General features: G+C 43.9%; 1 protein-coding gene across 1 annotated transcript in view; it reads left to right on the top strand.

Annotated features, from left to right (window-relative positions):
* gal3st3 (galactose-3-O-sulfotransferase 3) overlaps positions 1-22156 on the top strand; it is a 30381-nt gene extending 8225 nt beyond the window's left edge. The window contains exons 2-3 of the mRNA XM_068728353.1: positions 15843-15971; positions 17051-22156. Coding sequence (XP_068584454.1) covers positions 15889-15971; positions 17051-18383 — 1416 coding nt within the window. The 5' untranslated portion in view covers positions 15843-15888 and the 3' untranslated portion in view covers positions 18384-22156. The remainder of the gene's footprint in view (positions 1-15842; positions 15972-17050) is intronic.
* The last annotated feature ends 3601 nt before the right edge of the window (positions 22157-25757 follow it).

Here is a 25757-nt window from a genome sequence, read left to right as displayed (position 1 = left end):
AACGGGCTTCACGTTTTTTAGCTGGTGACCCCCGAATCTGTGGGCTGAGGATGACAACCGTCACTGCTACTGTAGCTAGCTAACGTTAGACTATTAAGACTATTAAGCTAACGTTATGAATTTGCTAAGTGAGCTAACATATGAGTTTGCTGTTCAAGCTAACCTATGAGTTTACCGTTCAAGCTAACGTATGAGTTTGCCGTTCAAGCTAACGTGTGAGTTTGCCGTTCAAGCTAACGTATGAGTTTGCCTTTCAAGCTAACGTATGAGTTTGCCTTCAAGCTAACGTATGAGTTTGCCGTTCAAGCTAACGTGTGGGTTTGCTTATTACGTTATGTATGAGTTTGCTAATTTAACGTACATATTTAAGTAGGAATATGCCAAGTAAGCAAACGTATGAGTTTGCTGTTTAAGTTTATGTATACATTTTCTAATGAGGTAATGTTAGTTTCCTAATTTAAAATAAGATGTTTTATAGTATAAATATGCTGTTTAAGATGTATGAAATCGCCAATTAAGCTTACATAGGAGTTGGTTGAAAATGCTGTCCAACTAACTTGTTTTTGTGTCACGCTAATGAGCTAGTTAGTCGGACAAGCTAATGTTTGCAGCTCACGTTAGCAGAGAAACACACTGTTGTTTGGGGTGCGTGTAAAAAGAAACCACCATCTTCTCTAACGTACGGAGAGTCTCTTTAAGTACAACGACATGTGCGCCACTTTACCATGTGGAGAAATGTAAAGCCTGCCATGCTAAGTAGGGATGAGCTGGCAATTAATTGAAGTTCAAGATGACAGGAAAGCAAAGCAATTTAAATTAGTTTTCCGTGGTCATGTTCTGAGCAACATAGCGTTATTTAAACCTGACTGAGTTACTACAAAGCAATACACAACTTCCACATCACTGAGGGGGAGGCGAGCGAATTACTTCAACTTAAATGTAGAAGATATTTAACCATGCTAATAAATGAATGAGATCACCCGTCACAGCAGTAGGCGTATTTGTTCTCAAACAGACAAGAGAAAGTAATCCATGTGGACTGGCATATTTGTTTAACATCTGGTGTGTATGCAACTTTCAACGACCTATTGTCTCGCAGTTCAACACATTTTCTCTCTCTTTCCTCTATCTGTGTTCGTCTGTGAATATCTCTGTTTTTCCACCTGCTTTTGTTGCCTCCATCACTGTTCTATTTCCTGTCTTCAGTGACGCAGTGGTACAATAAAACATACACTATCACCTCCAGCATGATCCAGAACTGTAAATAGAAAAGCAAAGACGGCTTTATTCCCTTTGCAGTTTTATACTTTATTTTTATGTGACTCAGTTTGGTCTCATCTCATTTTTTAATCCGTTTTAAGAAGTCACAAATAAAAAGTGGGTCTGCCACTCATCTTCATCTTCCTTCTCCAGCCACAAAAAACTAAACACTTTGACTTATATTTTTTTATCTTGCCCTCCTTTCATTTTCTATACTCTGCCCATTCTTGCCTCTCTCTCCGCTTTACACCAAAGTTTTTGCCGCGGGCAACGTGCCATCTGCTTTTGACATTTTCAGAATGGGGAGAACTTGTGTGAACAGTGTGTTTATTATTCCGCTGTGGTTAATTATTCAGACCCCGGCTCTCGGGTAAGAGCGGTCGGCTATCGGGAGGCTTCGCCCCGACACAAAGCAGGACTGACACTCTGTGAAGAATCCGGGATTTGGAATCCATCATTCCCCATTCCGATCTGACACCAGAATGAGAAGCTCCTATTGTCCAGTCCAGTGGTAACCTTTCACCTTTCTACTACGCTAAACGCCAGTACAGCCACATGGCTGCAAGTTATGTATTCATATTTACAGCAAAGGGACTCTTTGTCAGTGGCGAGCGACCAATAAAGGGTGCACATGCGATGCTCCACCAGCCGCAAAGCTTAATTTAGAGTCAGAAATTATTCAAGTGAAATTATGTAGTATAAAATAAACACAAAAGCGCTTTCCTAATGGGTAGCCATGAGGTTACACACTTTTGTTTTTAGCAAACTTATTAGCTTAAACTATAACAAAAAACAATCTGCTTGCTAAAGAAAATACAAACTTTGAAATCCTACGGTTTGAAATTCAGTTCAGCTCAATTGCCTCCCTTCTTAAATGTTTTGTCTTTGGTGAATTTTCACCATCAGTCCTCAGTGTAACACCTCAATTTGCCAGTTCTGATCAGAACTGGACATCCTGCCTGTTCCTCTCACTAATCACTCCGGAAGTTATCCCGAAACACCGACCACAATATTATGGCTTATTTGCTTTTTAATTTCCCAATTATCACCCTGCAGACTCAACGAGAATTAACAAGGGTCCTCTCTGCTATCAGTATGATAAGCGGTGTGATTCACTTGCCTCAACGATAATCAACAAACCAGACAACCAATTAAGCCCTTTTGACCCAATCATAATTGGGTATGAACGAGGACGCCGCCTTCTCAAGCACTATCTAATTGCTTGCAGGATTTCCACAATCCGAGTGATGTTACATTGATCTAGTGTAAATTGATCTTGCTTATTGCCGCTCACATGGGGGCTTATCGGCTCATTAGCCTATGTTGTGCAAATGCACCAATGCGGGTGTAAAACCGGCAAGGGTTCAGCGTCAGGGCCAATGGTATCCATTTTCTATTTCCCCGCCATTGTGGTCAATATTGTTTTTCCACACAAAAGCACCTCAACGTGCCATTAACGCAATCATTTTTGCATAGACGTACGAATCAAAATATTTCATTTTTGGGTCTCTGTTCCAGGTTTATTGGTTTCATTCACCCTGTGGCTGTCCATGCAACAATACCGGCTGTGAATATCCTAACTGCGTAAATCTGATCATCTAAAATAGGAATACAGTTACAGTTGGAAATGTATTTAATGTCTTAACCTTTACTGCCGCTATCAAGCATGCACTGCAATGAGATCCAGCGGCATAGTGAGGGAAATAGTGTCACTAAGTACCCAGGGCCCCAACATCTGGAGGGCCGTCACTGATGCTGGGGGAGGACTTCCATTGAAGCAATCATGTCAATTAAGAAAAAGTGTTTTGAGCAATTTTACTGCGACAGCGGTTTATTAACAGCAGCTTCTAATCTTGTGTTTGAAGTGTCTAAAGTTTTATTCTGCTACTTCAGAGAGGGCTCGCACTTATGCGCTAACTAACTGTAATACAGAAATCTTTTCTCAGAGAAAGGCCCAGAGAAAGATGGCTTTCCACTTTTGGTTATAATGAAGACCTAAAAAAAAAAACGTAATAGCGAGAGCTTCACACAGAAAAGAGGGCTGAAATGTGCAGAGATTTCAGTTTGTGCAGACTCTCGCCAAATTGCGCATGAATGACGCGACAATTTGCAGGTAATTGTGCGCGCAATAAGAAGGCCTTTCTTGCTTTTTGTGTGTCATTTGTACTAATGACACCTGAACATCGTGTTGTACAACTTCCCACGAGATCGGATTGATATAAAGGGGCAGAAGACCAACTCATACATTTGGTGCCCAGATGTGATCAGTAAGCACAATCTATATGTATTTGCACATGGGCAGGCCAGCTGTGGTTGGTTTTATTTGACCGCATTAATGATGGGGGTGATTAGTGAAAACCTCAACTGCTGTGTCACCGATCAAATACCGGCCTCATCCCCAGGCTCGCATGCCTCTGCATCCATTGTGCGGGTCTTTCAAAACTAATCACCACAGACCACCCTGTCCGTCTGTCCACCTCGGGAGCATTTGCGTCTCGCTGATGAAAGCCGACAAGCCTTTTCATACGAGCTTGTACGTATTCCGCTGTGGCGCTGAGGAGCCTTTAATGTTTCGTCTGTCTCCAATCGTGACAGCATCTCTGCTTAATTGCAGCTCTTTTTTGAGTTACTCCTGGGGGGGGGGGGTGCAGGATGATGTGGGCTTTTTTTTTTGAAAGGGTTTACTGCTAAAAAAAACAAACATACAGTACATCTTAGGGAAGCCGGCATGATTAGATGAATGAATCTTGCTCATTTGTCATGCTGATGAAGTGAGGCCTTCTCTTTTATCTTTAGGGTAGAAAAAAAAGGGTAAAAAAAAAAAGAAGAAGAACTGCTTCGGAATAAACTGCCATCCAATGAAACAACACAAAATAGGCTGTGGTCCAAACCAACCTGCTGGATGGCTCAGCTCCCTCGGCTCTGCGCTAGTAATTGGCGCCGAGCTTAAGCAGAGAGCGGCGGCACAGGGGGCTTTGTGAAAAACCCACAATTACGTTTCTGTAACAGGAGCGACAAAAGCAAACGGGCGTGCGACACCCCGGTTAGCTCGGCTAGGGCGGACGTGAACTCCGCAGGCCGAGACAGTCGGACCGGCAGAAGGATGTGACTTCGTCTGGTGGAGGTGCGTTAGAAGTCGGGACATCAAATTAATTTGGCGAGGAGGAAGCCTGCGTCGTATGTAAATGAACTGCTGAGTTGCAAAAGCACATTGAGTTCCCTGAGCAGAATATGAATGCAGATAAATAAAGAGGAGGGAGTGGTGTTTTGAAAGAGTGCTTCCCCCGGAACTTACACTCACACACACACACACACACACACACACACATCAGCCCCCCGCTGGATTGAACTGTACTCATAAACACTCCACACACACACCACTCGTCCAAACGAAGGAGTGCAACAGCAACCTTTTGAGTGTTATGGAGTGCTTATGATCCAAATTGCTTTTTTTTTAAATTTTCAGCCTCGATTGTGGCGTTCTGTAGTCACTCGCATGAATGGCAAAGTGTAGAGGCCCGCTAGAATAAGTACAGCCCTCTTGATTGTTCATTTCTGGCTGAGGCCCGGGGAAAATTGAAGTGGTCGCCTCTGTTGTTTAAAAATGATTAAGGTGCTTCTATATGGAATTGATTTTCTCTTGCAGAAAATTAAGCTTTTCAACTTCCACAACGAAATAGTAAGTCCAGGTATTGTGCAAAAGCTTTAAATTATTGGATGGATCGATATGAAAGTTTGTACGGACATTCGTGGTCCCCAGAGGATAAAACCTACTGCCTTTGGTCGATGTATCCTCATACAGCGGTTTGTATCGTATCTCGCGAAAAGTAATTTCTAATTTTGCTGTTCGATGGATTGCCATGAAATTTGCTACAGATATTCAATTCCCCAACTGGCTCTGGTAATCCCTTGACCTTTCCTCCTGCGCCACCGTGAGGTTGACATATTTTTTTTATATCTCAGCAACTAAAGGAAGGATTACCGTGAAATTTTGTCAAAATGTATTCGGCAATTTAATATCTGGCCAAAATACATGCGAAACCAATGATATTCCCATCAGCCTCAGGTGTACTTTGTGTTTAGTGCTAATTGGTAAACGTCAGCATGCTCACAAAGTCGGAAAGTGAAAGCACTTGAAGCGTACTGGCAGCTGTAGTATTAAAAAAATATGCTGTCTGTCGTTATCATTCTTTTAGAGCAGTGACTAGCTTTCCTTCAGCCGCTGTAATCTTCAGACATAATCACGAAAAACGTTGTTGATGCAAAACACAGTACATCCCCGTGTTAAGCCGTGGATACAGCTGTATTAAGCTGCACATGAGGAGGAGTGTGTTTTTATGCAAAGAGAAAGAACAGAAGATGTACTTGTCATTTGACTTCGCCAAAGGGAACATTGTCTCGCTGATGTTTTCCGTCTCTTCCTCCTTGTTCTCTCCCTGGATTTGGCTTAAGGCGCTTGCCGGTAAGGAATGATCTAAAAGGCTTTCATCAATAAGCACACCGGTACAAGGCCAGATGTTGATTCTGCCCGCTCAATCACTCTCAGGCCTCGTTCATATTCCCTTTCCATGTTCTCTGCTCGTCTTTTGTCAAATCTCATCTTTCCCTCTCATCCTCCTCCCACCCTGGCCTTCCCTCACCCCATTTTCTCCCTCTGTTCTCCCCCTCTCTCTGGGGGGTCATTTAGGGCGAGATAATGCCTGTATCTGTGGGTCCACAGGGAGTCTACCCTGCAGACAAGTAATGATCCAGACGCACTCTCGGGCAGCACACACACACACACACACACACACACACACATGCGTGCAAAGACAACACGCATGTTCGAGTGCAGACATACGCTCATTGCTTCTCTCTCTACATCTCTAACAGGTCCAGGAACAGGGCGGGGCAGATGCTTAAAAAGCACCATAGGGACACTGGCCAGAGAGCCCGGACTACCTTTACTGTAAAGATAAAGGGCTGGAAGATAGAGAGATGGAGAGGGGGAAAGCCCAGCGGAGAGGCGGGGGAGTCAGTGAGGTGCAGTTCAGATTAAAGTAATGAGGACTGGAGGGAGACTGTGGGGAGAGAGCGATAAGAGAAAGAATCTTTGCGCAGGAAGCTGTGATGTTCTTCGGCTCAAGGCTCCTACAACATAAGAACGCGTTTGATTCACGCCGATGCAGCGCCGCGTTTCACCTCCCAAGTCGTAAACTCCGCTTATCGCACAACCGACTGCTTTCGGTTGTGAGTGTTAGAACCGGACTCAAAGGCTGCAACACAAGAGGCAAGACAAGAGTAACGTAGTACGTTTTTATGTTTTGTGGTGTTAAAAATGTGAGCTGTAGAGCAATATACAAACCTGGTACCGTCTGCCTTTTTTTTTTTGAGAAATTAGTGGTCAGATTTAGCATGGAGTCTAATGGAGCAGTCGGTTGGAGTTCATGTCGCTCTGCGGCTCTTTGAGGCAAAATGTGTAAGTCCGTCGGATTCCACAGACACTTTGTTGCGACCAGCACAACATTTCCAAGCTTTTTGGCCAAAAATGGTGTATAAAGAGTAAAAACTGTGTGAATGGGAGCAATTTGCTTGGAAAAGTCACAGAATACTTTTCATGCTCTGCTCCACTCTGACCGTGATGTCATCACTCTAGCACTTAACGAGCTGCGCAATACACACCCATTATAAAATCTGAAACAGACCCAAAATTTTCCTAAAACTTAATCTGTGACTTCATGAAAACTGTGCTAGCTATCAAAATGCCAATTTGGCTCAATAACGTCCATCGTTTTGTCTACGTTTTAAACTTTCAATCATTTTTCTACGTTACAGTATGGCTGGTCAATATGGGCCCAAAGTCTGGCGGAAGATGGAGAATAAGTCAAATAGTCCCACAGGATTACAGTCCGTGTGCTTTGTGAATTATCACGCTGAATAAATAGAAATGTATCTAAAGAACACAAACTAAACTAACAAAACAAAATGAGCAGCCGTGTCGGCTAAAGAAGAGGAGCAGCCCACCCCCTGTTCAGGTGCGGAGTCTTTATACACCAGGATCAGTAGGCTTCAATGCCAGGAGGCATAAAGGGCAATGATGATGACACCAGGATCAGGTGCGGCTGGTCAGCCCTCGATCAACATCCTGAAAGATAGCATCTCATTGTAAATAAAGTACGTTGGGTCATGGAAGGTGACTCAGAGGTACTTGTTCTTTTTATTCTATCATTATTATATTTATATATTTCTTTTTATTAGTAGTATTTGCTCAGGCATCCTCTCTCTTCAGTTGTAACATGAACTGAACATGTGTGCCCTACGTAACCACCCTTAGAAATAATGACTGCTTTGCATATTTACAAAAAAAAAAGTGCTATATGAGCACAGAACACTGGTGAGAAAAGAAAGGATCCAGGAAGTGTAGACTCAAGAGTTTGAACACCGCACATGAGGTTATCCCGACGGCAATCACTTAGTACAAATGCGATCCCGTTACAAAATAATCTACTTTCGTACACGTATTTCACTGGGCAACGTTGCCAGATGATGTGGTTCAATGCTTTTTGCTGTACCAACGCTGCTTGTTTCCGTCAGAGACGCCTCTGCCGTGCCAAAGCATGCGTCTCTTTGAAATGAATGAGGAGGCTGCCTTTTTAAGCACTTGTTACAAACACTTTTGAATTTATATGCGATTGGATGACAAGTCATATGAGAAACTGCTCTTCATAGCACTTCGGAATAAAAGTCTTAAATACTCTGTAAGTATCTCTACATCATTAAATATTTGTGACTCACCAAACCTCTTCAAACCTTCAAAACATAACAGTGTGTTCATAGGACTCCACTGAAAAACAGGCTTTCAGGGCTTTTAACTCTGGGATACACTCAACACTGCAGCTACTCCATTTACGCTGCCAGGTACCTCTATGTTGTTGGCCGTGGATGACACGACTTCCCGATATTGCCTTGATGTACCCATCGAACCCCTAATATGAAATAGGTTTTTAAAAATATCTCTGCTCCTGGGGATGTCTGGCTTCACCAAATGGCATAACAATAAATGGAAGGGCGGAGCAGCTGAGGAGGCACGACGGTGGAAAAATAATTTCAAGCCTCATATCTCAGATTGAGTTTGAGGATTTCGGAGATAAAGCCTCAGACGTATAAGCAAACAGCACTTCCTGGAAAATGAACAGATTTCTAAGATCGCCCAGAACACCCTTTGACGATTTCTCAGAACTTGAAAACACTCTCGGCGTTTCGCTGTCCCACTCTTGAGTAAATCCTCAAGTCATTAGGAAAGTCTTTGTCCTTGAGCTGTGACACATTGGCAGCTGCAGATGTTAAATTTCTGCATTGGACTGCAGCTGTTCCCAGCACAGCGGCGACTCCACCACCTGTCCATTTTTTTGCAGCTTCTTTTTTATTTATTTTTCCCCAACGAGCTCACCTCGTGAAATTCTACACCTTTCAAACAAACCAGAGTCGCATGCATGCGCCTTGTAAATAGCAATAATCAGATGGTAAACCTACTGATCCCCGCCGGGGTGGAACATTTCCCCGGGCTGGGCAGGGTCAGCGGCGCTCGAGCTGAGAGGGATCCAGTGTCTCGCTCAAGGACTTTTTCAGCAGAACGGGTGCTCGATCGCCACCAGGCGGGGCTTTAAAACGCACCTCTCCCTTCACCGTGTCCAGCCATGCAGGTCTGGCGGAGCCTTTTCATTTGGATTCACACGGGGGAGAATTATTGCTCCTGCCTTTCTACTCCACCATAGTTTGACGTGGTAAACGACATGTTAGGGCATCGACCCGTTGATGTGGGATTCACCGGCCCCGGTGATGAGAAAAGCAGCAATGAGGTCGTTTTACGTTAATCTGAATATGCACGGCCGCATGTAAACGGGAATATTAGTGGATATTCTTTTCCATTATGTAAACAGCTAATTAGGAATATTGTATATTTTGGAATTAGGGCAATAACTGGAATATTTGGTGCATGTGTAAACGTAGTCATTGTTTCTGGAAAGGCACCTCGTTGTTTCATTTCTTAAAGGGGCATTCCACCAATTTTACACGTCAGCGTTGATTTCCTAGTCACAGGGACTACTTCTTCTCTTCTCTGAAGAGCTCTGGACGTTGCTGCTATATGACATACACTGTAACCATTCGGCTACTGATGGACCCTTTAACCCGTGCCTCTCACTGTTAATATTGGAAATGTGAGCATATTTTATGTTGTAATCTTGTTGCCCCAGATTCACATAAACTAGCATCTTCCACGTGGCTGTTGAAGGGCAGCGCTAATGCTAATGTACCCCTCAGGTCTGAGTGTGTGTGTGTGTGTGTGTGTGTGTGTGTGTGTGTGTGTATATGTATCTGTTCACAGTGTTAGATGGTACATTGGGCTTTGCCCTTGGTTTCCTGCAGCAACACTCATCCAGTTACTGATGGCCGGACTATGGGTCATCTCCCTGGTGGCTGGGCCTTGAACAGCTGTGCGTGCGTGTGTGTGTGTGTGTGTGTGTGTGTGTGTTTAAGAGGGAAAACGTCGGACAAGCTGACATATGTGCATAAGCTATCATGCACATGCTTGGTATGTTGGCTCGTTTGGATGCACAAGAACACACCGTACGATAACAAAGAGCGGGAATGTACTTTCCCTTTGAGATCATTTGAGGTATAAAAGCCCCTAAGGAGAGGTCACAGGTTATCACATGAGATCAGTTGCAGATGACAGGATCATCGAGCGAAGCAGCTGCTGTTGCCCCGGAGGACTGAGCATGAAGCTACCTTCGTACGCTCATTAGTTTCATCTATCTGTGTGTGTGTGTGTGTGTGTGTGTAGAGGGAGTAGGTGTGTATGTGGTGAGCATGTGTTTGTGCAAGTACTGGAGTTGTTATTCTTGTTCCCGCATCATGTAGCGCATGCCGGGTTTCTCTCCGTTGTTTGGTTTTGTGTATTACACGTCTTTGAATTGTACTTCTCTATTTGTTTGCCTCGCTGCTGTTTTGCTGCAGAGCCACCGTGACGCTCAACCGGAGTTCAAACTTAGCAGGAGACTAAACTCTTTCAAAACTTCTTCCATTGTTCTTCCATTGATTCATAACACCAGACATTTTGGAGATGCCACATTTTCACATGGAGGCAGCAGCAGAGACGTAAGAAAAGAAGAAGAAGAAGAAGAAGAAGAAGAAGAAAAAAAGACCTCTGGGAGAGATGGAGGCAAACTGACAGAGAGAGATAAAGACAGAAGGAAAAATAAGTGCAGACAGGAAATAAAGTTTGAATCACCTGCGGGGAGAATTTAAGGGAGGTGTGAGAATAATTCCTTCACACATCCTCCATCTGAATTCACATTGTGGTTTGCAAGCAGGCAGAGTCACGCACAGTCCCAAAAATACAGATCCAGTGCTCCGGAATTAACTCAAATTCAAAACCTTACACGACCAAAAATATAGACCTATTCATGTGTGGGAATTCAAACTCAAGTTGAAATTAAATGCCATTTATTGGCAAAAAACAACTCTTTAATTAGATTGGTCCTCGCCATAATAATGTGTCTCAATTCCCCAAAATCCATTTAGATCCATAAATTGCTTGTCATGTTTTAAATTAAAACAAATATCGGCTTCATTATCAGATCTTTCGTATTCTCAAATATTGATATCAGCCTAAAAAAACCCCAGTGTTTTTTGGTCTTAAACTCTTAGATGCAGATGAGCTCCGGCTCAGCTTTAATCACCATCCCACACTATGTCGGTTACCATATAGGAGCGACGACATCTTGCCTCCTATAGCCTTTTACCTCTAAAGTCTAAAACATTCAACAATAAACCAGTTAATGCGCTTGTAAAACGGATAATCCAGTCTCGAGAGCCGCGTTAAAGGATTAGTTCTCGCTTCTTTACCTTCACGTCATCTGTCGGAATCCTTCACAACACACACCTCCTTGAGGATTATCCCCTCATTTAATCATTAAATCAATACACAAATAAGATGAGGTATCTTTGCTCCTGTCCATCTCCTTTGTCTAAATCGTTGTCCGCTAACGGGGGTGGGGGGGGGAGATCAGGTGTCTTCTCGCTGCGCTCTCATATCGTATCGTAAGAGAAACCTAATCAGCGCTTTTTAATTAAAGAGGCCATAGTGTCGGTGGGGAAGGAGGAGACGATGGCAGCAGATGAGGGTGGATGAAGGGGAGAGGCCGAGCCTGTCTGCTGAAAGCCACTTAAATCCCTTTCTTATTAACTCTCTGTGACACATGATCCACCTCCGTCCCCTCACACACACACACACACACACACACACACTCTCAGGGCTACCAACCAGCTCCTCTTACCACAAGAATCAGCCCCCTGCATGGCTTCATTTTACTGCATCCCACCACTCTCCGAATCAGTGCTTCGTTTCATTCATGCCTCGTTCCGAGCAGGTATTACGGTGACATTTTCCGATGCAGACGGGGACGGAACCTCGAGCCGAGAACGCCGGTGTGACTAAATGTAATTGACCGACCCGGAGAAGGTGACATTTCTCAAGACTGTAATAAAAAGTTCATCCTGTTCCACTTCATGCAAGTGTTTTTAATGAATATATACGGACGTTGGAGAAAAACCTTTCATTACAATGTGGGTCTTTTTTTTATTTATAGTTTTAGTCATCATATCCGTAGACTATTTAGTTACAACTTTGTACTCACCAATAATGATAATAATTAGTTTAGTTGGATTATCTGAATCTAAAATAAGAGCATTCAAAATGTTGGTAATTTATGGACTCAAAGTGCTGGTGTTGTTTTGAAGCTACGCTAGCTACGTTAGCTACGTCTGTGACGTGTTTTCCTGTTATGTTGTACGTATTTTAAGCCCAACCGTGATGTTTTTTCCGAAACCTAACTAAGTAGTTTTGTTGCTTAAACATAACGGCGACCGTTTCACGGTAACACTGACGGCATTAAACGTCACGTGAAAAGCCTAATACGACATGTCTTGCTATTCGTGTACGTTCCCTGGAGATCAGGTTGAAGCAATAAAGGCAATAAAACAAATCCCTGCTTAATTCAACACACATTACGTTTACCTTTGCTGATAGGACATGTCTTGGTCTGGTATGACCGGTAGTTGGTGTCAAATCTTTTGCATGTTTGCTGATTCGTTGACTCGTTGGCCCTTTTTCAGTTCTTCATGAAATATTTCAAAATGTACTTGACGGATTGGCACAACATTTTTGATTTGACTCTCATGGTTCCCAGAGGATGAATCCTGTCAACTTTGTGGAGATGCTCAGATGTTTCCTCTAGCGCCACCATCAGTGCACAATCTCAATTTGTTCAACATCTGCAAAACTAATAACATTACCATCAGTCTCAGTTATACTTAAATTAGTGTTGTGCTAATTAGCAAACGTTAGCATGCTAACATGTTAAACTAAGATGGTAAACCTTATAACTGCTACATGTCAGCCTCGCTATCTGCAAAACTAATAACATTACCATCAGTCTCAGTTATATTTAGTTTTTTGTGCTAATTAGCAAACGTTAGCATGCTAACAGGCTAAACTAAGATGGTAAACCTTACACCTGCTGCACGTCAGCCTCGCTATCGAGCTGCTAGCTTGATTGCAGACTAACCCCTTTCCAACTGGACAAAAAAACCCACTAACATCCGATAACATCTGGCTTTTGTCTTCAGTGGGAAAGCTTACAGTCATCACTAATCTCAGAACAAAGCACTCTGCAGTAGTTTCATTTTTTCCGTGTTTAAAACCATCAGTTTCTTCAATTAAGAGTCCTACATCTGCTGTATGAGCCCAATTCTCACACAGATTTGTACTCAGCTAGAGTGAATTTCCTTTTTGTTTGTACGCAATCACGCCACCGCTCCTACTCTCTCCCGTCTGAACCCACCTTTAGGGCTTTCTTTGCTGTTTATAAAAAATCCAAACTGCTGCATCCCTCGCTTAATACAAAGAGATCTGGCAATAAAGTCTCCGAGGTCTGTGTCAGGTGATGAACAATAAGGAGAGGGTGACGTGACGAGGGCACAGATATGAAAACACTCGACTCGGGGACGGTGAAAAAAAGAATTAAAACAGGAACCCCCGGCAGACCCGCATTAAAACTTCATGTTTAATGCGATGGATTATCCAGCTCGGGCACTTTTCAAGTCACTGGAGGTTGTTTTTCATGCCGTACGAGATATAATGGCTCCATCTGAAGGGAGGAAAACACAAATACTACCCACTACTCAGGCTGTGTTCAGACAAAACCGGAATAATGTAAAGGGGAGAGGAAACACGTTTTTAAGAAAGAGCATTTTATTTATTAAAGAGTACGAAGGAACCTTCTCTTCCATCCTTGAAAGTGCTGTGAGTTGTTTTGAGCTGAATCTTGTCTCTAAAAGCCCATGTGTACTTGTAGCGGGAAACAATTTTGGCTAAATTTGAAAGGAACCGTTGGAAGAAGAACTAAGCCCTGCACTTAGAGGCAAACTGTGCTTTTCGTCTCGCCACTGGTGATTAGTTTGCAAATGAATGACATAAGAATACTTAAAAGATACATCAATTGCTATTTCCCTGATGATTGACTAATCATTTAAGTGATTTAACGAGCAAAAATATCAAACAAAGCTTCTCAAATGTGAGGATTGGCTGGTGTTCTTTTCTTTTTTTTGTCATTGCAGATGATTAAATATCTTTACGTTTTGGACAATTTGGATAAAATGAAAACATTTGAATGGATTCTACTAAAAAAAAAAGAAGCTAGATTCTTTATCTTCCTTAGTCTTTGCATCCCTCAGTCTTTCATGAATGTGGACGATATCAACTCAACTGACTTTCGCTGAAAAACAGAGTAAAAAAGAATAAATTTAAGCTGCAGTTGTGGTCAGATTATTGGGCCGTGAGTAGGGCAGAGGACATCCTGTATTGACATCGACAAAGGATTAACTTACAAAAAAAACAAAAAAACGACTGTGTCTACAACAATCTGTGCAATCAATTACAGTGAGAGCATTAGTGCTTGTTTTATAACAGCGTGGGTTTAGTGTTTTTGTGCACTTGTGTGTGACTGCACATGTGTGTTTGTGCCGAGTCAAACCGCCGAAGCGGCACAATCACAGCTGTTTTTGAAATTGAAAAAAAAAAAAAAAAGGGGGGGGAATGTCAGTTCATGCGTTCTTCTCTCTTAATCTTCTCCAGCTCATCAGGTCAGCTGTCAAATTTTCGCTGAATGCTTAATTAATATTTGGGAAACATATTTTACTTTATTTAGAACCTTTTATTTTGCACATTCTGTCCCATCGCATGCCTATTTATGAGCTTTGTATTCTGCACAGCAGGGTGACTCTTTGTTGTATGTTTAGAATATACATTTAAAATAAATGTGCTGAAATGAGGTTTAATTAGATAATTGATTAATAATTCAAGTCATTGTACAACAGAAAGAATGCTAAACATTGGAATGTTCCAGTCCCTTAAAATGTGAGGAGTTGCTGTTTTATCTCTGTTTTATAAAATAAAAACTTTATTTTTATCGTCGCATAAAGTTTGAGCACAGCAAAGCGTAGGGAAATAACAATACGATAATAATTATGCTGCCCTAAGGAAAATAAATGCTACCGCTCTCTTCGATATGAGGGGGGGGGGGGGTGGGGCTGCATGAATCTCAATCAATACACCAGTATGTTTGGGCAGATTTAACGCTCATTTTAATCCTTTACCGAAAATGTGCAACAAAACCCCTTAATGATCCCATTTACTTGAGTGGGTGGCGCCAACACCGCCACGGGGCCACCCGCGCTTAAAATTGATGCACTCGCGCTCCTCCGCCACGCTTCGGGAATAAAAGCATCCGCAGAATGGAGTGCGTACGCGGTGTGTGAAAAGCCGCTGCTTTGCGTAACGTGAGCTGTCCTTTCGCGACCGCTGGCATGTGTGTGTGTGTGTGTGTGTGTGTGTGTGTGTGTGTGTGGACACCAACTGGACAGTGTAATCAAGGAGAGAGACGTCGGCCATTGTCATGCAAGTGAGATGCCGTCGAGAGAGGCTTGGACTCCTTCCCAGGTTCCATTGCTGTCGTGGCGGGGTGGGGGGGGTTTGGCTAGTCGAGTGACACGGGGACTTTCTGCCACCGAGCACTCTCACTGTTGAAGTGCTATTGGTTTTTAGTTGGGTTTTTTTTTACATACACATGTCCCTCGTTACTGCCGGGACCTAATGTACGAGGCCATCTGTCCTGCTTGAGCCAACAGTGAGTGTGACTCTTACAGCTGCGGAAGGTAATGAAGGTATCATTCACCGTATTATTACAGAGGGACAAAAGCCAAGCCTCACTAGCCTCTATACTAGCCATTATTTGCTGAGTGAATCCTCCTCACCGCGTTCGTCTCTTCCTCCTGCTTCGCTCTCCCTTCATCCTTTTTTTCTTCCTTCCTCGTTTCTGCTTCCTGTCATCTCTCCGTCGACCACGTTCTCGTTCCACCTCGTCCTCATTTTCTGCTTCCTCGCTACACCTCCACCTGCCCTCGTTCTCGCGCTCTCCCGCTCTACCTTTTACTCGTGTGCTCCCGGTTTCACTCTCGCTCTGCTTCTCTACCTCCCGCAGGCCCAGTGAAGCGGAGAGAGAGAGAGAGAGAGAGAGAGAGAGAGAGATGTCGCAGAAGAAGATATTCCTGGTCTTAGTCACCCTCAGCACTGTCAGTCTCCTGCTGCACCATGGGGGCCACTTGAGCTGGTGAGTGATTGAAACACGCCCACACTTATGCAAACCCATACATTACCCACCCTCTATCTCTTTATGAGTTCACATGGCGCTAATTACTATGGAGACGTCCCTCTTTTTTTTTTCTTCTTTTCAAGTCAAATTAATAGCGCGACTGGCTCGTTATAGATATGAAGACTTTGAACGCAGATGCTCTGCCAAAGCGATCGCGGGACCAATTATAAAGGCAGAAGGATCGTAGATCTTTGACAGCCCCGTATTCTGTTCTCGTACCCTTTTCAACTTAACGTTTTGCTCATAAAACCTTTTCCACATTCCTGTCTTTAATGTCTCCGTTATTGCTCTGCCCTTCGTCTCCCTACTGTTCCTTTCACACTTTGTTTCCACACCTTTTAAATATCTGACCCTCTAGTTCAGTCTGCTGTAATACTGCAGAGTGTTCAGCAGTGGGTGCGCACCCCTTTTTCATCTGAATTAAAAATAACACTCCGGATGCAAATTGGAAACTATAAGATTCAAAGGATTAAGTTTTATGTTAGGCCCTAGAGTGACTTGTTTTACATTTTTTTAATATCACAATGCACGTGCAAAAAAAAAAATGAAATCATAAATGAAATCATCATGATGTTAAGAATATATTTCCCAATAACAATACATACACTGCAACAGTAAGGAAAGGAAAGAAATGTAAGTCACAGATTTTGTCACAAGTTTTTGAAAAGGATGTTCACATCATCACACAGTGAGTCCACTGAAAGTCAATAAATTATAATATTGATTTATCACCCAGCTATATATGCAGTACAACACACCTCATAATTATTTGGAACTCTCTGATCCTCCGTCCTCTAGCGGCTTTATCCTACGTCTGCCCTCTTTTCCATGTCTCCTCATTTCAATTCCCCACATGTACACTGATGTCTACTTCACCGTTGTACCTCTGTCCTGTCCTACACCTCGGTCTCTTCCATTATCTGTCTAGAGTCTGTGCAATTATGTCTCTAATGTCACCAAATTATTTGGAGTAGCTGCTCCTTTTTTTTCTGGAGCTAATGGAGTGTCAAATGCATTTTCTTTCTTTCTTTCTCCAGGACCATGGAGGCCTTCCACCTCGGTTGTCCGGCCCTCCGTTCCCACCCTGCCCCGGGCCTGAAACCTAAGCACACCAATGTGGCCTTCCTCAAGACCCACAAAACGGCCAGCACCACCATGCAGAACCTGCTTTTCCGCTTCGCGGAGCGCAACAACCTCACGGTGGCGTTGCCCGTGCAGGCCTGCGGTCACCAGTTCTGCTACCCACGCTCCTTCACCTCTCACTTCGTCCACCCGCACACGCTGCCGCCGAACATTGTCACCAGCCACATGCGCTTTAACAAGGCAGAGACGCAGCGCCTGATGCCCAACGACACGATTTACATCACAATCCTGAGAGAGCCGGGCTCCATGTTTGAATCCTTGTTCAGTTACTACAACCAGTACTGTCAGAGCTTCAAGAGGGTCCCCAATGGCTCCTTGGAGGTTTTCTTAGAGGAGCCATGGCGCTACTACCGACCCGACGAGAAGGACTCCATGTACGCACGCAACACCTTGACCTTCGATTTGGGCGGAGACAAGGACCGCCCAGCGACAGATGTGGCGTATGCACGGGGCTTTCTGGCTGAGGTGGACAGAGTTTTCTCCCTGGTGATGATTGCCGAGTACTTTGATGAGTCGCTGGTTCTCCTTCGCCATCTCCTCTCTTGGGATCTGGATGACATCCTGTACGTTAAACTCAACATGCGGACGCCGAGCTCAAAGAGGAGCCTATCGCCGGGCCTTCCTTCAAAGATCCGTGCCTGGAATTCCTTAGATGCGCGTCTCTACGACCACTTCAACGCCTCCTTGTGGCGCCAGCTGTCCGCTCTGGGTCTGGCTTGCGTGGCAAGGGAGGTGAAACTCCTTCGACAAGCCCAGGAGAGGCTGATGAAAAGCTGCTTCGGTGGGCGGATGCCGCTTCTACGATCAGCCGCGCAGATCAAAAATAAGGATCTCCGCCCCTGGCAGCCGAGTGGAAAGGTTGACATTGTGGGCTACGACCTCCCGGTCAACCTCAGCCGTGGCTTCTCCAGCCAGGCCCAGGAGCTCTGCCTCAAGCTCATCATGCCTGAAGTCCAGTACACACAGATGCTCCTACGTACCCAATCACTGCGCTACCGCCGAGGCTACCAGCTCCGCCCTGCACAGCAGTCGCATCCCCTCCAACAGCCCATACGCACAGCCCTGCCTCGGCATCTTCAAGTGCAACGCGGCCAACAGCCCCCTGCAGCCCCGGGCCCTGCATCGGGGACAAGGTCCACCTCCACCTCAAAGCCTGCTGCAGGAACTCAAGTTCGGACCTCAAAGTTAGGGTCTAAGTCCTCACAGACCCAGACCTCACTGACTTAAAAGTAGACACTGGAATATATTCGGAGTGCCCAAAAGACTGCATTGTCCTCCCCATCCTGACCCTCGGGACATTGGTGCTTGGTTGGTGGTGGGTATTGGAAACAAGGGTGTCCTTGGGAAAGAGTCTGGGTTGTTTTTGAATCAATGTCTCTCCTATCCTTTCCAGACAGAGTTTGGGATCAAAATAAACATGGGGAAAAAGGAGGTAAAGGGGGTTGGACGTATCTGGACTTGAACTTGAATATCTCCCTGCTCTGATCTGTGAAACTGCATCAGGGTTGGCAGACACAAGGGCGGGAGAAATCTACACCGGGACTCGGCTCGATTGCACACCTCTGCACGCCCGACAGCAGAGGATGGGAGAGGGTTTTAGGTGAAAGTGGTGCTTTGAAGCAAATCTGTTATGTGCGCCCGGGACTCAATAGGGAAGTGGCGATATCGGGGTCTATTGTGAGGCACAGAGTAGGCATTGTGTGTATCACACTGGTATAGTATCATGTTACTTGCTTTCATTCTCTGTTTCTACAGCCCTCTCTCGCTCTCTCTCCCGTACATATGCCACTTTAAATCCTTGAGAGAGACATAATGACATTGAGGGATCAGCTGTCAGGCGTCCAAAGAGCCTCCTAAGAGGCCAGACAGACATTGAGATCACCTCCGACCATTACCACAACAGCACAATCAACAACTCTTCTTCTTCTTCTTCTTCTTCTTCTGTTCGTACAAAGCCTAAAGCAATGGAGCGAAGAGGTTTTAAAAAGACCTTATACAGAGTGAAAGCCTAAAGACTGGACGCTCAGCTTGGCCAACCATTATCGCTATGACTCACGCAGAAACTGAACGCACACATCAAGTCTGTCTCTTCAGCTTTTCGACCTCTCTGGCTTCCTCCCTGCATCCATCTCTCCATCCCTCATCCCCACTGCTCTGAAACCAAAGAGCGGCGCTGACATCTTGTTTTCTCCAATCCCGGTTCACCTTTGATTTTCGGTCTCCCTCTGACCACCTCTGATCGCATCTTGCAGCTTTCTAGACTTTCTAGGTTTCGGCATGTGGGGTTTTGTTTTATTGCAATAAGATCACCAGGCCTATGTTATACTCGAAACGGCATGGATTTAGTAACCTAACAGCAACCCCTCACTGCACACACTGGCACAAACAAAAAGGTAAAACAACTTGACAGGACTTGAGGCCCGTGGGTCGCGTTATTTGAATATTTAATCGTCTCCCCTCACGGCGCTCCTAACGGCCCCGTGTTCTTAGGTTACATTTTCATTAAGAATACAAGGAGCAGACGAAAAGCTGCTCATTCTTAACGCGAAAACACAGGAGAACGAAGCGGGAGCATCGGTTGTGACCGGTGGGCCGGATGGTTTGTCTGTGATCGTAAAATGTCACCACTTATCTCAGCTGTGATCCATTTTTAATCCATTCTGCTCGTATTTAATGTGTCATTTGTGTTATTTTATTCCCCCAGTGATCAGCGGGACACTGCTGAGTAACTGGGGGGCGGAGGAAGGATGTCTGTGTGTATTTCTGTGTGTGTGTGTGTGTGTGTGTGTGTGTGTGTGTGTATTTCTGTGTGTGTGTGTGTGTGTGTGTGTGTGTGTGTGTGTGTGTGTGTGAGAGCCAGGAAGCGTCTCGGCTTCATGTTGTATTTTTCTCCCAAGGCCAGCCAAGTTGGCATGGCAACAAAAGGAAATAATGCGTGTGAGGGTTATTAAAACTATGTATTATTTATTATCGGGGTTTTACAGAGTCCCATTACTGTATTTGAAATGTTATTTTTCATGAATCACTGGATAAAAAAAACCTTCCTATGCTCAGCGTACCACCGCAGGTGGGACAAGGCGTGTGGCTGCGATATCAAATATTAATTCCATACGTGTTTTACATAATGCAAAACTACAACGGCCGCTTCTGAAAACCGCACATCGTAACGAGTGCAGTCGCTTTAAAATTCATCTTTCAATTCGGCGGCGCTTAAGTGCTCAACCGCACAAAGCTTTCGTGGTCGGAGGCCGTCGCTCTGTAGGTTGCAATAATGACAAACACACAAACCGCCGCTGCACTGAACGGGAATAAAAAGTGCAGCGGGTGGAAAGCCGAACGTGAGTGAAGGATAAACAGCTTTATGAAGTGGCTGTGAATATTTGAATTCAAAGTGTGCTTATCTGAACCTCGGCTTTGAAAGCTCGAGATGCGCAGCAGATTTGTCTTTATTTGCAGGTTTTGAAATGTGTAATACTCTTCTAAGGTACATATCACTGCAAAAAAACTCACTCACACAAAGGATGAGGCTGGAGTTGTTCTGTATTTTTCTTACAAATCCCACGAAAAGACAAACAATACGTGAGTCCGCCTGCTGGTTTCTCCACCCTGTCTGTGGCACACAGCTTGACATGTATTGGTTCTTGCTGAAAATCTTTAAAAAAAAAAAACTCACAAAAAATGTGGTTTCGTTTTTTTTAAAAGGCTCAATAAGTCTCCTGAACAGCTGGGCACTGTCGTTTTTAGCAGCTGTTACTCAAACAGAAGAAACGGGGCATTTGTTTGGGACTATTTTCAGCTGTGGATGAATACACATTTAATGCAACAGTGACTGTTTCCAGCAGCAGGACGGTGTGTTTAAGAGTGAACTACGGTGCCGCTGTGACACATTCATGTGTTTTTAATAGCTTTCTGGAGATTTCGGGATGGATTCATTGTTGGTTTTTGGTCGATTCGTGGGATTTGTTGACGACAGGATGAATACAGAACATCACCAGCCTTATACGTGAAATCAGTTTGCTGGTGAAATATATTTTGTTAAGTTTGAATTCAGCTGCTACGTGGAGAAGAAATCACTTTGGCTTTGAGTTAAAGTCCTGCTGTAAAATAATAAAACACTGAATATGTGTTTGTTACTAAATAAGAATTGACGGAGATAATTTATGATAATTTATTTCAAAATGTCTATATTTTCATTTTGTACACTTTGGATCCCCTGACGCATTGGCACTCCACTTGATTTTGAAGCTCACGCTGGAGTTCAGGTACTGTCAGCACATTCCTGTGGTTGAGCCAGTAAAGGAAAATAAATGATCAAAATGGGATTTCTTTTTTTTTTTTTAAAATGCATTTCCTCCCATGTCTGTGTGTGAATGGGAGCCAGCTGAAGAATATGTTTTTATTTTCCCTCAAACATTAATTTATGACCCGTCTCTCCGTGGCTGTGAGTCCCTCTAAGTGCTGTTTTGATTGTACGAGTGGTTCGCCCGGCCGCTCTGCTTCTTGTGGGAGGGTTGCGGTAATGGCCGCGCCGCCGTGTCTAAAATCTCGGTGATTTTTCTTCGAAAAATGAGGAGCTGTGAAAAACAGAACGCTAAAAAAATCTTCACCATCTTCACATTAGCTGCTCCTTCTTTATTTTTTTTATTTATTTTTTTTAGAGCGACATCGCGAAGCCGTTGGGGTTTTTGTAAAATAAAACTTCTTCTCGCGGTGTCAGGTACGTTTATCAGGACGAAAGTGAAGGAGACAGGTTCATTGACATCGGGTGAAAGTGGCATCCTCCATGATTATCTGACTGTATTTTCCATCATTGCCTCTTTTCATCTGCCCGTCGTTTATTTTCCGTCTTCTGTTTAAGGACTTAACTGTGAGCTGTGATGAATGAGACAGGTGTCTTCCCCCCCCCTTCCCTATTTTTGTGATTGAGCGTGAAAGTTTGGGTGGGTGACGGGGCTCACGACAATCAGAGCTAGGGGCCCCAAAAGCTTTGTAATGATGGACGGTGAAATAAAGTTTGATTGATTTCAATTCATCTGCGAGTGGACCCGGTTTTTTTTTTGTCTCCGCCATTCCTCTCTCTTCAATGCAGATGTATTCAGATATGCACTGACTTGAATTATTCAAGTATATTAGAGCAATGCATACACACACACACACACACACACACACACGGGCTCTTCATCAGCAGCCATACATAACGCACAGCGACAGTTGCTCAATTAAGATTCTGATTCTAAATGGTTTCTATTTCCCCGAAGACCAAAACCAGACTTTTCATCCTGCAATCAGTCGTTTGAAATTACCTCCATACTAAATGAGGGAACAAATTGCTTTTCACAGGGACAAAAACAAAATGCAAAGCAGAGTGTTTGATATGACTGTGATTGAAGCAATCATGATGCTGCACACACACACACACACACACACACACACACACCCTCTCTGCCTGTCTGTCATTATGGCCTGCTGTTGCCATAGTGGCGCCCGCTGGCCTCCGGACCGGCTGCCTCCGTACCTTTCTGTTTTTCCTCTCACATCTTTGCTGCCTCTCTCTCTCTCTCTCTCTCTCTCTCTCTCTCTCTCTCTCTCTTTTTTTTTGTCGTCGCTCTTACTTTCCACATAATTGTAATCATAACAATCATCACAATAACTACAGTAGCTGAAAATAACGCGATGACGACAGGAACGAAGCGTCGAAAAGAGAAAGAAAACAAACAAACACTCGAAGTTGAATTTACTTTGTGTCATGCTTCTCCTGAAACAAACTGACTTTGTGTTCCACACATCTCTTCTTACCGGAGCAGCTTGCATCTATGACATACAATTCCCATAATGTACCTAAATGCCTGTATTTTTGGATGGCAAATGTCTCAATATCTCAACAAATATTTAATCGATTGTCCCGACATTTGGTTCGCACGTTCACGTTCCCCTAAAAAATGAATCCCCGATGTTTCCTCTAACGCCATTCGTCGAAATATGAGTCCAGTTTAAGACAAAATACCAGCGAAACACAGCTGCACTGTGTGTTTTGGGCTAATTAGCGAAACGTTAGCATCCTCACGAGCTGAACTGAGATGGAGAACATCATACCTGATTAGCATCAGCATGTTAACCTGCTGATTTAAGCATTTAGCCGTTACGCCGCTGTGCTGAAGTACATCCTCACAGAGCTGCAAGCGTTGCCTCAGACTTTCAGTCTCGTTTCCGCACATACAGCAGAACGAGGTTTTCTTCACGTTTATGTGATATAATTAGTGAAGTCTGAGAGGCAGGACAGGCAATGCTGTGGTTTCCCTTCCGCTACCTTTCAGGAAGTATAGCTATATAATAAAGGTTCTGTGTACAGTAATTAGAAATTAGCAGGTATTCAGTGTGCTTGTGAAAAACATAAACTGTCAGCAAAACATCTCTTACCGTAATAAAACAATACCTTTGAGGCAACATTGTATTTTGCTGTTCTGATCAGACTTGGTTATAAGAAAAGTCTGAAAAGCAACTAACAAAGTTCCTTATTCAGGATAAGTAAACCCTAATATACATATATATATATATATATTATAATAAACAACAGTTTAAGTATTGGTGTAGGTGTAATACCACGTTGAGTTGTTTTGTGGTGTGTACAGCTGCAAGTTGCTGTCCATCCTGCAGCACATGGACGAACCATTAGAGAGAAAGTAAACCCTCCCTACACAGAAATGAGCTAACAAGATTGTCAGAGAGAATAATGGGGGGTTGGCAACAAAAAGGCCACTCATCGGGATATCGGGCTACGTGCACTCACAGGATCCCATTGAACTCCCTAATAACACACAAACAAACACACTGCAGCGCACCATGCGCTCAAACGCATCAAATCTCTCGGTAATGCACAAATAGGCTCTCACGCGAGCACGTAAACGGACACGGGCGAACATATTCACCCGCGACGCAAAAACATTTGTCACAAACAACACAAGAATGGATTTCGTTAATTCCACAGCCGTGCGTTTATGTGTCGTGCGCATCCTGTTCTGCGTAGCAGTGTTCCCGGGATTATGCATTTTTGAAAGTGCACAAAGTGGGTGAATGGCCGTAGCTTAAACTCAAGTGCTTTGCCCTGATTGCACTGTGATTGGGCCTGAAATGTCAAGCGCCTTTTCATCACCGTGGAGGAAGGGCATTTCAGGTCTTTATGTATTCCAGCTCTGTGACTCAAGTTGTCGTTATCACAGGGGTGGGTGAGGGGGGGGGGTGGAATCACGGCATTCGGGTCAAATGTGTTTACACTTGACCCCCAATTATAATATTCACAGAGGGAGTTTGGCCACTTTGTGACTCTTTTGAGACATTTTTTTGACGTTGACGTTGCCTCTGGACGTTAGTCGACACACATTACTTCGGCTTTGCTCATGAAGAATATAGTGACTTGACTATAAACACTATACACACTGTAAAAAAGGCTGCCCATCTACTACAGTGACACGCTTTAAAGAAAACTTGTTCAATTAAGTTGAATGGGAAAGCAAAGTATACCTTCCAGCAGTAGTTTCTAGTGACTTAAAAAGCCATTGTTTATGGCCACGTTTAGCTAGCAGTAGTAACGCTAGTTAGCTATTGTAGCTAACAAAACTAAACTACAGATTTAGCGTTTCAAGCACTCCCTACTGCTGAATGTGTGATTTTCAGCTCATAAATTATTTTTCAAGTAATGTTGAATGACTCATGCTAACGTTCAAGCTAAACGTCCTGTGAAGTAGCAGGAAGACAACGAGTGTAACCGGCAAAACCAACCTCCACCGGTACGATAAGCTCACACAAGTAACGTTATTTAAGACAGCTTAATGTGTATTCATGTAGCTGTTATACCACTCCCAAACGCGGGACAGAAATTCACAAGTGCGAGTTTTACACGGAATGTTTTGGCAGCGCACAGCACACAACTGATTTTCAAAAAGCCATCCATCCATTTCAAGTCATTTCCTGACTCTCTAAAATACAGAGATGAAGCTCATGAACTAAAATGAAACCATACTTGCCACTGATTCTTATATAAGTCTCAAATTCCTCGTCGTAACATGTGTCTCTTCATACTATTTTTAATGTCTACCTGTTATCAATCCCTCTTTCTATGCACCGCTTTAACGTTTCAGCTTCACCAGCAGCAGCAGGAGGATGATGCGCAGCTCTTTCGTCACACTGTGTTGGCGACGGATGTTGCAGGCTAAATGTAGTCCAGCTTTGTGAGTCACAGAGCAAGAAGGCAACAGCAGCACCGACGGTTTCCATGTCTTTTTTTTTTTTTTATTCTTTTTTTTACCTTTTGTGAGTCAGTGTGTTGGAACAATGCAGGAGGCTGGCTGGGTGGGCTGTTAGAGCAGCTTATCCCCGATAATGTGCGCTCATCCCGTCTGCGAATAACCACTCCGCTGGGCTCAGAGGTGACACAGACATGGAAAATCTACCAGATGTTCCTCGCTTCTGCTCTCTCGGCTGCAGAGGAGGAATTTATAGTTTTACACGTACACCTTTCTCTAAAAGGCGGAAATTATATAAAATGATATAATTGAAGTGAGTTAAACCTCAGCTGGTGAAGCCAAGGACGGGAATTTTAATAAA

The sequence above is a fragment of the Cebidichthys violaceus genome, unplaced genomic scaffold, assembly GCF_023349555.1.
Source record: "Cebidichthys violaceus isolate CVI_PGR_0920_01 unplaced genomic scaffold, fCebVio1.0.p SCAF_41, whole genome shotgun sequence".
Classification (NCBI taxonomy): Eukaryota; Metazoa; Chordata; class Actinopteri; order Perciformes; family Stichaeidae; genus Cebidichthys; species Cebidichthys violaceus.
Note: the sequence above shows the minus strand (reverse complement) of the source record. Positions and strands in the feature narration are given on the sequence as shown.